At 42.3% G+C, this 11,512-nt stretch overlaps 3 protein-coding genes and 1 non-coding gene across 4 annotated transcripts; 1 reads left to right on the plus strand and 3 right to left on the minus strand.

Moving 5' to 3' along the window:
* Positions 1 to 4,533: 4,533 nt before the first annotated feature.
* On the minus strand, positions 4,534 to 6,586 carry LOC148380131 (cyclin-dependent kinases regulatory subunit 1). The gene is made up of 4 exons (XM_088365032.1): positions 6,429 to 6,586; positions 6,132 to 6,199; positions 5,883 to 6,010; positions 4,534 to 5,150 (listed from the first exon to the last, which is right to left on the minus strand). The coding sequence occupies exons 2-4, from the start codon at positions 6,188 to 6,190 to the stop codon at positions 5,104 to 5,106; spliced, it is 234 nt and encodes a 77-aa protein (XP_088221158.1). The 5' UTR covers positions 6,191 to 6,199; positions 6,429 to 6,586; the 3' UTR covers positions 4,534 to 5,103.
* Positions 6,587 to 7,117: 531 nt separating this feature from the next.
* Positions 7,118 to 8,752, minus strand: rps27.1 (ribosomal protein S27, isoform 1). Its single transcript, XM_088365027.1, has 4 exons — positions 8,599 to 8,752; positions 7,988 to 8,096; positions 7,805 to 7,915; positions 7,118 to 7,273 (listed from the first exon to the last, which is right to left on the minus strand). The coding sequence occupies exons 1-4, from the start codon at positions 8,602 to 8,604 to the stop codon at positions 7,245 to 7,247; spliced, it is 255 nt and encodes an 84-aa protein (XP_088221153.1). The 5' UTR covers positions 8,605 to 8,752; the 3' UTR covers positions 7,118 to 7,244.
* LOC148380133 (small nucleolar RNA SNORA35) lies at positions 7,363 to 7,492 on the minus strand. Its single transcript, XR_015855267.1, has one exon. It is a non-coding gene; the product is annotated as a small nucleolar RNA SNORA35 (small nucleolar RNA).
* A 183-nt stretch (positions 8,753 to 8,935) lies between the features above and the next one.
* On the plus strand, positions 8,936 to 11,438 carry tmem79a (transmembrane protein 79a). Its single transcript, XM_088364996.1, has 5 exons — positions 8,936 to 9,096; positions 9,790 to 10,504; positions 10,568 to 10,750; positions 10,833 to 11,055; positions 11,128 to 11,438. The coding sequence occupies exons 2-5, from the start codon at positions 9,904 to 9,906 to the stop codon at positions 11,318 to 11,320; spliced, it is 1,200 nt and encodes a 399-aa protein (XP_088221122.1). The 5' UTR covers positions 8,936 to 9,096; positions 9,790 to 9,903; the 3' UTR covers positions 11,321 to 11,438.
* Positions 11,439 to 11,512: the final 74 nt, after the last annotated feature.

Consider the following 11,512-nt stretch of genomic DNA (forward strand, 5'->3'; position numbering starts at 1 on the left):
GGTGTACTTCACACCACGAACACTAGATGGCGCCTGCAAACGTCGGGCTTGTTAATCACGTTTTATTAGACCATTAAGGAAATCTTTTAAAATATATATAATATATATATTTTAAAATAATTTCAGTTGTGTACAGGCAAAATGGTAGAGCAGGTGAGTGGGCTAATGGCGAGGGCCCCGATGAAGCAATTATCTTTGAAGCGAGACAGCCTGTTTGAGCCAGCGGTGCAAGCATTGTCAAGGAGACCGCGGCGGCTTTGACAGCTAATTCAAAAAGAGAAGAGGCTAAAAGCATTAAACGGCGAGATAACCGCTGCTTGTCATCACCCGGGAGAACGTGGCGAAGAAGTGTCGGAGAAGATTACAGTTTTCACGTGCGTGCCTTCCATCCATCCACTGATGTTTCTCCTACGATAAGCACGGCTCTCGATAATGCTGGACATTTTTTTTTTTTTTAGCTACCCCTCCCCACCCCGCCTGTTTAATAGCTGCTAAACTCTGCAATTTTTCTTCCATTTTAGTAATTAGTTTCTCACACTTTCGGGCTCCATCTGTGTCACTGGCGAGAATGTGAGAAGTCTCACCCACCTCATTTCCATTTCAAATAACCCAACACAAAGCTCTGGAATGACACACTAATACAGTCAAAGTTTTGTGATCAAATGGGGACACACAAAAAAACAAAACAAAGAAAAGCACATTATTGCCTACACTGGTCATTTCGGCATTAAAAAATAAACGGAGTATTCCAATGAATCTCTGTAACGACCCAGACTAAACCTATTTTAATAGCACTTCTCCCTACAGATAAAAAAAAATATCCAAGCAGGATTAATAAAGCATAATTAGCCATCTAAAAATAAAATTATCTTCTGTAAATGGGTCAATTTTGACTACATGTCATCCAAGCTAATAAATTAACAAAGCTACATTCGATGTGTCCGGCTGCGTGTCTCTTTCTAGCAACAATCAACACAATAAAAGTCGTACATGTTGCCATGCATTATTCATATTTTTTTTTTCCTTCTCGACCATTTGACGAGCATCACACCCAAATGTGTTTGTGGATTACAAGCGGGGTGGGGGGGGGGGGATGTGGGGGGGCGTATATGGTGCCTATCTCTTATGCAAAGAGGCTATTTAGCAGACACCAGGGAAGAGCTTTAGTTCATAAGCTCTCATCGGCCGCGTCGGACGTCCCCGGGGGAGGCCGAGTAGCCTCGCTGGTGGTCAATATGTCAGACGGCGGCGTAATGCGCCATGATGAATCTAAGCGGCCCGGCCAATTAATACCACTTGGGTTGTTAGAGCGCTTGCGATTGATCACTTTCATTTCAGAGAGGAGTGGCTCGTAAAGATCGGCGGCGCTGATCAATAGAGGCCGTTTGCAGGCGTCGACGCCATTTTGCCGTCCGATGGCGTCGTTCTACACGAAGAGAGCAGTCAAAAGCCGTCATGAGTGAAAATGAAGATGAAGCGCTCGGTTATGTCGAAATTGATTTTGAGCTTGTGTCGTTCGGTTGAAGGGGATTTTTTTTTTTTTTTGCATGTTTGCCAGTGGTGGCTAAATGCAAGGTAAGCAGAGCTGCATCGTATGTATGTTCAAAAGGGACACGTCAGGGTTGGAATCCAAACCAGATCGATGGCTAGTCCATTAGGGATTTTTTTTTTTTTTTAATTTTATCAGCAAAAGTGCTCGGGCAAGGCTGCCTAATGCTCGGCGAGGCACTTAGAGAGATGAAGTCGAGTGAGGCCTACCAAAGACGTGTCAAGGATGAATTCCAAAATGCTGCTAGAAATGGCATGCCTGGCTGGAAATGACCTCATCGGGTTTTTTTGTTTAACAGGACTTGAAGGTAAATGTATTAAAGGGGACATCTAAAGAGCCAACACTTTCCTGTAAGTGATGCTCTCGATTTGTCTCATTTTTTAAAAATACTCTCAGCGCACACTCGCAGCTGACAACGAGGCACTCTAAAGGAGCTACGCTAACCTAATTCGTTTAAACTAACTTGCTTGATGCTGCTAATGTGTATTACAAAACTTAAAAATCACAATTGCCTGCTCAAGTTGCTGGCAGGTATCCATTTTAAGCAGGCGATCAATTTGAATCCACTTCACGAATTCTCCGTCGCGCTCCAGCGACTTTAATGCGACGTTTAACACGACGGCTCTAAAGTTTAATTTATGTCCTCGTTTGGTCCTTCGCCGCCAATTCTCCACGTCTAATCGGCAACACTCGGATATGAGAGTGTGATTATTTTAAATCTCAGGTGAGGACAAGTGTCTTCTTTTTGCTTTAATCCAATCAACCGCCATTGTTTTGCGATCTGACATGTCGGATTCTTACACGAGGAAATTGCCTAAATAATTCAGAGCCTTCACCTAAAAGTTGTGAGTCATAAGAGGCGACGAAGCATTTTGGATTTTCAGTAGCTAAATAATATATTTCATGGGGGGATGCATTATTCATGGCTTAATTTATCTCAGGTTTGTTAAAGCATAGACTCGTCATTCTAGCTGCAAACAGCTCTCGCCTTCCCCATCTCACTCTATCAAAGTTCTCGAAGGAGCCCCCCCGCCATGTCCACGACACCCAGACATAAATACTCTTCTCCCTTTCCTATCTGACCTTCTTTCTCGCCTTCCTCGGCCTTTTTGTACTCCTCATCCAGTCGCTCCTGTCTCACCTTTTACCCTTTAAAAGCCCCCCCCCCCAGCCCCTCCCATTTCTCACTGCTGTTAAATCTCCTCCAGTCACCCTCCATCACGCCCCTGCTGGCTCATTTCAGTCCATTTTAAAAGCTCAATTTTGTGGTATTTTGTAATGTCGATGTCGTCTATGAGTTCCGTTCGAAAGATTTCCTGACTGCCCAAATTCAACAAAGCAGCACTAACAGTCCCTTAGGACAAGAAACGTGGTTTTGAGTTCAGCATAAATTGTTTGAATGGCACATTTTTCATTTATGGTGACACGAAAAAAGGCTGCCAAAATTTTTATCGAGCATTCCAGACCAACCTTGCAATGACTTTATCCACTATATAGAAATAATCATCGTAAAAATAATCTAGGCATGTTTTAATAGCATTTATGGCCCTTAAATTTCAAATTCCAACACACAAATAAACATTAATTGGTTGACAAAAATACGGTATAATATTGTTTATTCCAAACTATAAAAAATAACTTAATATACACCAATGATGATGCTCAAATATATATATGCACATCACAAGTGTGTCGAGTTTAAAAACACGTCAAATTGTAAAGCTAGGTGGATGACTTCTTTCAAATTTACACCGGTGGCACCACCTTGTGGACAATAGTATAATTACACCCAGAGACAACATTTTAGTTATTGTTTAAAAAACGGAGAAATGGCTTGAACCCGGGAACCCCACAGTGGAAATTAATTTACAATACTTACAATTCAGAACTTGATGCAACAATTTTGAAGAAACATTACCAGCGGGTTTGAAACAAGTCTTTTTTTTTTTTTATCATGAATTTTTAAGAGTAGAATTTTTAGCCACTTCTCAAGTGGTATCACTGCAGTAGTATCGACACACTTTTATAAATCTACACAACTGGCTCATTCCAACTTTCAACACTTGGTTATACGAAGACAATAACATGGCTGCCAGAGTCATTTTTCAAACTTTATGACTGGCATTCGTTGACATTTTCCACTTTAATCCAAGATGCAAAAGTGTATGCAGCCAACTGGATGTTTACCGCAAGCGAGACTTTGGGACCGGAGGAGAGAACTAACAACCTAGCAGGCACATTTGGAGTAAAAGGTCACCTGCCACATAAATTGGCTCATTTTGCCACTCTTTGCGATTCGGTAAATACAGCCGCAGACTCGGGTTATCATTTGCCTTTACGGCAGCAACAGGAAGCAATTTTAGAAGCTGATTCGGAGATAGCGGCGGCAGATGCACAAGCTTTTTCCTAACGCCCCATCACACCTTTAAGGCTTGCAAGATTGCACGTCTGGATCTCAGCGGGAAGCTGCAATTGCCGACCGGCTACCGTGATTACCTCGGCAATATTTTCTGGGAATTGTCAGACGGGGCCTAAAGTCTTTCTTTGCTACATTAGCTTTGACATGTGGCGTTGACCCCTGCTGTGCCGAGACCGACTGAAGCAAAGTCAAAGTGAGTGCATCTGGGACAGGCGGGATTTTGTTTGTTCACAGCACTGAAAGACCAAAGTAAATAGCTAACGGGTGGTTTTCTTGCAAATGGAAGGCAAAATTCAGAAGTTGAATACCAACAATGTCACAAAAAAATCTGTTTCGTGCAACAAAAGCGCAGACTGGGGTTTTTGTACTGTCCCCTACTGTTCACACAACAAAAAGAAACCTTTAAAAAAAAAAAAAAAGCAAATTTCAGTCTATTTTAAAAGCTCACTTTTGTGGTATTTTGTAATACCACAAAATTGTCCCAAAAATATTTTTGTTCATAATTTGTTTTAGTTCATTTTATAAACTAAATTAGATATTTATAAATAAAAAGATCACATGCATGTGCATTTAAAAACATTTGATATTTATTTCATAAATGGCACAACATTCATAGATACCGAGGAGCACGTGTTCACAATTAGCCTACATTCCGGCATTCCTTTCTCTCGCAAGGGGGTGATAAAAAAAAAAAAAGGCAAACAAGGATGATCAAATCCACTAAAGCAGCTTTCATGACAAAAATCAGCGAAACGTTTATTTTCACCTAGCAGCAATGTCACGCCGCATGTCCGTGATGTTGTCTAATGAACACCACAAGTGAGAGTCCAAACTTTACTTTTTGGCTTTTTTTCCTCCCCCTAGATCTCGACTCAGTACGTAAAAAAAAGAAAATAAACCGTAGGCAACTTTGACAGAAAGATTAGTAGACAAGCAGACAGCAAAAGTTCATAAGTCTATTTTTACCCCCATCAAAACTGAAGTGATACTTCGACTCTTCTTCCATTAACGCCGATGATGTTCAAGTCATTTTACGATCGCCCTTTTCAGTCCACGACATGATCTGTTTCAAGTCAGGCCAGTGCCACGCAAGAGCTTTGTAATCCAACAGCACGACTGCTACAGTTTTGTTTCTTTACTTTTGGTTGGGCAGGGGACGCCTGAAGAGCAAGATGTGTGGCTCTGTGAGGTGGGAAAAGAAAAAGTGGATTATTGAATTAGTTACGTGTAAAAGATTGTAATCTATCGTCAACTAAATTGCCATTAAATTACTTTGATTTATTTATATTTGAAAAAAATAAGGATACTATTAAAATTGGGGCGGGGGGATTAAAATATTATTGTTAATTTACTGTCATGTTGAAGGCCATTATTGTTTTCAAATAACTTTGTTGTTCTTTTAGTGAACTTGGTATTCTCCAATGCTGCATTTGGAAAGCAACTTGCCTGACCCTGAATATCAAACTGAGCTTTTTTTTTTTTTTTATGTGTGCAGAAATTGTAGTACATTTTTCCAACAATAAAAACTCAGGTGTTCCAGAAACACCTTTTTGTTGAATACACAAGTGACAACCCACAATGTTCCACAGTTATTAAAAAAAAAAATTAATGTACATTTTTAATCAAAATGGTGGCAATATCTGCACAATGAGACCACAACCATGACAGGACTACAGTATTTTATTTTAAACACTTAGATGCACTCATGTGCTTAGAACCATTTGTTTCCATACTATAAATGTGACATTGTCATTCCAAAAACTTACCTGGCACTATGAAATGGACATTTTCATTCCAAAAGCTAAAATTTACCTGGCTGGTACTATGAATGTGACACTTTCATTCCAAAATTTATAATTTAGCTGGCTGGTACTATGTGATCATTTTCGATCAAAATAAAATAATCAAACTTACCTGGTTGGTGGATCATGTAGTGCACCCATCCTTGGCTCTGCTGCACGCCAAGGTTCCTCCATTCGGATTCTGACATCAAATGAGTCTTTGGCACACGCTTTGCAATGTCCTTGGGCAGCATGACGTGTCTACATAATTCCACAAAACAGAGAGAAAAAAAAATCACAAAGCCTGCAGGGTTTCTAGCAATTGGATTTTGCCAACATAATTGCATAAATATATGTTGACGTACTTTAGCCATGCACATACCTGTATTCATATTTCTCATCGTCATATTTATCAGAGTAGTATATCTGTTTGTGCGACATGTTGACAGCCTGGTGGAGAGGGAATAAAATAGCGTCAAGGACAGTTTCAGGAAGCATTTTTTTTACTTATCAATTTAATAAGTTGTTAAATGTAACCGTTTAGCGGCAAGTCGTCGGAAATTTACGTTTGTTCATTTAGCTAGGTCGGCTAAGCTAGCCTCGAAAACATGAATGACTATTTTAAGTCATGAAAGTGGCAAACAAACACGCAAGGTGGTGTAAAAAGCACACATTTTACCTTAAACGATTCCACAGAGGTATATTTTGGAATTATTGGAGTTTTCTGTTGTGTTTTGGGGAGGTCGACGGCGTTGAGGGTGGCGCTCCCTTGAGTTCACCATACAATAGCAACGAGAGCCCGCTTCACTGTTCAAATGGAGTTGGCATCTTCTCATTGGCTAACATGACCTGGAAGCCTATTGGTCCAATTGTCGCGTCGCGGAATGATGACGTTTCTCAACGGCGCCTCCCCTGTCAAAAGCCATAACTTGCTCATTTTCCAACGAATATATTTATTTTTTGGGTCTATTACAAAACGTGTGCTGTCTATGCAGAACAATTTTATAACATACTTTTTAGTTTGTGGGTTATCATCCACGTGGAATGTGCTTATTTGCTCTCAAATTGTGTTGTAGGTGCAAAAAACATCATTTTATTGTACATTTAAAACATGACGTGCTGTCAAAAGAGCATTGAAGATGACAAATTTCACATTTTCACATACCTATTAATTAGCAGCCCTTAACTGTGCCACAAAATTTAAGTTCGACATGGTACACTGACTTTTTTTTCGCCAAATCATAATTTATTACTGAGCTCAATGATGAACAGCAAGGTAGCTATTTTTACTTTAGTTTTATGAAGTAGTTGTTTCTTCAGAATCCCAGAAGTCATTTAGAATAAAGCACTTGCCTCAAAGAATCCAACTTGTTCATTTAGCCAAAACATTTTATTGAGAAACAAGAAACTGAGGGCGGCGGTTACATCTCATGCCATGGTGGCGTCTTTCTCCCGCGCTCCGTCCCTTCGTCACCTCTTCAGTTCCAGAAACATTTTAGTGCTGCTTCCTCCTGAACGAGCACCCTGAGGAACACAAGACAAGAGACCAAAAAAAAGTCAGTGCTCATCCGTCAGCTAACTGTACTTTGACTACAAACACTGAGAGCTTAGAGGCTTGTTCTCAGTCTTCGAAAGGGGGGAACCAATGGTCTAGCTCAACCCTTCTGCAAACTGAGGTTTATCTGGCACATCATTGTGACTAGAAGACCACCAAACAGGAAGTCCAGTCACCTAGTAGTGCAGGGAAAACAACAAAGGAGTAAACTAATCTTGACTTTCCTTAACCTACATTTTACTCTTCACAATAAAGAATGGTACTACTCAGTGGTACCTCGACAGGCATTAGAAAACTAGAGGTGCAACACAAGCAAACAAAATAATATTCTTGATCCTCTGTGGAAAAAAAAACTATTATTGCAGCTTACTCAGCAGTTGACAGTCTTCAAACTAACATTTCTAGCCTGTGGGCTCCTTATGTGTTCTTGGGGGCTACTTTGACATTAAGCTTGTCTCAAGTAAAGCCACAAATGTATTTTCCAGCTGGGTGATACTGACCCTCTGTTAGACGTGCTTTTCCGCCTGTGGGCTGACACAAGACCGTCGAGCAGCCGACGCACAGTACGACAGTCTGAGCGTGGCTGAACACTGTTGTAATCTTGTAGCATCCTGCACAAACAAAATCAAATTCTAAAACTGGATTTTGCCCTAAAGTCATTTGGCAACGTTGCAGCACCTTACCTGGACATTTGACATCCATAAAGTAAGAGTTGGGACTTTGAACAAGGCGCTTCTTCTTGTGCCTCCTCCTTGTCTCCTCTGGAGATGGGTGCAACAAGTCTTTCGCGAGCTAGTAGGGCGACAATAAATAATTGGCAATCGTGGTGTTAAAGGCGGGACATGATATAGTAGCGATACCACAGGTTTATAATTTATCCAAACCGGTTGTTCCGAATTTGTCTTACAAGTTTGCCAACATGACAGGTTAGGTAACCTGCCCGTTATTTTTTTAGGGGCATTGCAAACCTAATAAATTATTTTAAAAAGCGTACTCGCCCCAAAACGGGCTATTTATTTAACATGAAGAAGCACAGAGGGAGTCGTCGAAGAACAAGGCTCGGCGCGACTGTCACCATGTTTGCCGTGTGCGCGCCGCCATCTTGAGCCTCAATGCACTCGAAAAAAAATGCAGTTTGATTTCGGACAAAGTGCGTCTACAAGTCAGCAAGGATGGCTGAGGAACGCAGGAGCGAAATCGGAAAGCTCTCAGCTAAACGTAGGGTCGCAAACGGACGTCAAAACGCTATTAAACGAGGAGAAATATCGTTAGATAAGGTGGTGCGGATACTCACTGGCATGTTGGCGAGGATATAGCCGCTGCCGAAAAGGAGGAACAACCGGAAGCGAGGCCTTGATATTCCCCCTTGCGTTCGGCCCCAAGCCGGAAGTGACAAACCGGCTCGACCACCGCGGCCATCTTGGTGAGGTCGAAACTTCTGGTGCCTCTCTGTCGACATCTCCTGGTCAGTATGAAAAATGCTGCCAGTGATAACTTCCGGGAATCCCAAAACAGACAAGTTTTACCATATATATCTCGTGCTATATTCTAATTTTGTTGCAGGAATAAAACCTGAAAAGCAAACCTATCGGACTTAACTTGTTCCAGACAACAAGAAAATTAAATCTTTGGGCGATTACGTCACCACGCAGGTACCGCGTACGCCTACCACACCTGTCATGCTAACTTTTTATCACTTCCGCCTATGACGAACGATTAAAAACACAAAACAAGTTTTCACTTTTCTCTACTTAATTCGACTCACTTCAGCGTGTGTGGGTGGACTAACGAGGTGAGTGGACAGTTTACGTATATTTCTGTTCTTAGTGTGCGAAAGTTGGCCTAACAAGTTCCAAAGTTAAAAATTCCTCCGCAATTGTTTTTTAGCTCACACTTGCGTCGATAATGTTTGATTTGGTTCAGTTGCCCCCCAACAGTGACATTCAAAATGTTCCTGTCAAAACACAAACTGGTGTTTGAAAGTTATTAACGCTGGTAGAGTTTACTGTCAGTATATATATATATATTTTTAGATTACTCTGGTCAAGAGTCACCACGAATAGGTACGTACACAACAAATACTTCCTGCTAATCATTAAACGAAACTGTTTATTCGAGAGGTCTCTTTTTTTTCTCCTATTACAATGTAAAATACAGGTAAGTTTTGATTTTAAAATATTTAATAACAAAACCTAAAATAAAAAAAGGGTTAGGCGTGACAATAACATCCCCAAGTCACAAGCGTGATTATATAAAGTCTGCACACCCCTATTCAAATATCAGGTTTTCTGATCCAAAGATGAGTCATTTAAAAAATATTTTCTATTTTAGAATGTTCTCATCATGCAGCCATGACCTCGTAAGCGACAAAGCAGAAAATCCTTGCATTTGAATAAAGGTGTGAGGACTTTTTATATCCCCTTTTACATTGTTTCAAAGATGTTGAAGTGTTTTTTAATCATTTTGAAATGTTAACTCCTCACAGGGGAAATTAAATGATGCTACTGTGAACGTGGAGGACGTGTTTTTGACGGCCTTACAACTTCGCATTCATAGACAGTTTTGCAGTTTTACCTCGACTCTTTGAAGAGGACTAATCATGTCTGGCCCATTGTCCGACGAGGAGCTGCATAAGCTTCTGCCAGTCGGCCCGATTGCACCAAGCCAGCTGACGGGAGGTAACAGGATTGCAGAAGAAGATTTGAAGGAAGAAGATGAAGAAAAAGTAAAAATAGAGGAAGAGGTGGTTCCAGGAGCCAGCGACGTCACCTTGCCATGGCCTGGCGACAGGGACAAGAAGAGCGAGGACAGGGACAAGAAGAGCGAGGACACGGATGGCGTCTCCTCGGGGGTTTGCATGTCCGACACCGAGGACAAAGACGAGGGTCTGAGCAAAGCCAAGTGGCGCGAGAGCATGCCCGAGGGCGACAAGTGGCGAGATGATCTGGTTCCGTCGCCGAGAGACAGCAAAGGAGATGGATCGCTGGCCGATGATGAACACGAGGAAGAAGAAACGTCCAATTGCGTCTCGGAGAAAGGTACCACTGGTTTCACTCCTCAGGTGAAAATACTGCGACGCCAGTCCAGTGTGGTCGTCCCCCAAGAGAGCAAACTGGACGTGGACATAGATGATCATAAGGAGAACCCGAGGGAGTCACAAACGGCGCCAATTTATGACGACTGGGATGAACAGCCAAACAGTGAGTAGACCTCAAAATTAGTATCGCAGCGTTGCCTCCATTGCTGACCCGTGTTGTGTTCAGCCTTGTGCAGCGAGAAGCTGAAGCTGGCCTTGTGGACGGCATCAGCGGCGCTGGTGTTTCCTTTCTTGGTGTGGGGCGGATACGCACTCCTGCCCTTTGACTCCCCACTGATGGGCAGCGCCCCCCACAGGGTGGTGTACACACTGCGATGCGCCGTCTTCGCCTCAGTTCCCATATTGCTTGGTAACTTTGCCTCTTAGGGGTCAACCTGGGGGAGGATCAAGTTCACATTGTGGGTTGAACTCACTGTGTTGTGCGTTTGTAGGCGTGCTGGTGCATGGCGTGGCCAGAGTTCGCTATGGCGAGCTGACCCCTTGCTCCCAGAACAAAGCGCCAAACAGGAAAGTGTCAGTGCACAGACATTACGTCAGCGATTCGGTGGGACTCTTCCTCTTCTACTTCCTCCAGCTGGCTACCTTGGCGTCCTACGTTAGCCACGACCTTGTCAAAATAGTGCCGCTGCTCACCATCATCTTTGTCTTTGGAAGGTACTACAACACCACCACAGTTTTGTATGAAAACTTGATTGCATAATGGCTATTTTTTTTCCCCCGCCTCAGGTTGATCTACTGGCTGTGCTTGTCGCTGGGCAGCAGCGCCCGAGGCCTTGGTTTTGGTCTGTCCTTTTTCCCGATGTTGGTCATGCTGGCCGCCAACCTCTACTTTGTCTTCTCCTCGACGGGGACCGATGCTGTTTTTGACGTGGAGCCGCCTATCACGGCGTCTCCGCCCCAGCAGCGTTGGTGGGGCTGAGCACGAACGAAAGTAATCGCCCCAAACTTTCATTAGATTGAATTTCGATTTCCTACAAATTACTCAAACACTGTACATGTTAACAGCAACTGTAAATAAATCTTTTTATGAGGTTGAAGTATTGCAGATATATTTTTCTGTTGCTCACTTATTTATAAGCAGCTGATTCGTTTTGAAAGTTTGAAATGTTTA

The sequence above is a fragment of the Syngnathus floridae genome, chromosome 21, assembly GCF_059516105.1.
Source record: "Syngnathus floridae isolate MCC-2025c chromosome 21, RoL_Sflo_1.0, whole genome shotgun sequence".
Taxonomy (NCBI): domain Eukaryota; kingdom Metazoa; phylum Chordata; class Actinopteri; order Syngnathiformes; family Syngnathidae; genus Syngnathus; species Syngnathus floridae.

Excerpts from the sequence above, each read along its gene's own strand:
- LOC148380131 (XM_088365032.1), bottom strand. The coding sequence starts at position 6,190 with ATGTCGCACAAACAGATATACTACTCTGATAAATATGACGATGAGAAA. Across the intron at positions 6,011-6,131 it reads GATGAGAAATATGAATACAG|ACACGTCATGCTGCCCAAGG; the intron begins GTATGTGCATGG and ends GGAATTATGTAG. Across the intron at positions 5,151-5,882 it reads CTACATGATCCACCAACCAG|AGCCACACATCTTGCTCTTC; the intron begins GTAAGTTTGATT and ends CCCACCTCACAG.
- rps27.1 (XM_088365027.1), bottom strand. Across the intron at positions 7,916-7,987 it reads TATGGATGTCAAATGTCCAG|GATGCTACAAGATTACAACA; the intron begins GTAAGGTGCTGC and ends TTGTTTGTGCAG. Across the intron at positions 7,274-7,804 it reads AAAAGCACGTCTAACAGAGG|GGTGCTCGTTCAGGAGGAAG; the intron begins GTCAGTATCACC and ends TGTGTTCCTCAG.
- tmem79a (XM_088364996.1), top strand. The coding sequence starts at position 9,904 with ATGTCTGGCCCATTGTCCGACGAGGAGCTGCATAAGCTTCTGCCAGTC. Across the intron at positions 10,505-10,567 it reads CTGGGATGAACAGCCAAACA|CCTTGTGCAGCGAGAAGCTG; the intron begins GTGAGTAGACCT and ends TGTTGTGTTCAG. Across the intron at positions 11,056-11,127 it reads ATCATCTTTGTCTTTGGAAG|GTTGATCTACTGGCTGTGCT; the intron begins GTACTACAACAC and ends CCCCCGCCTCAG.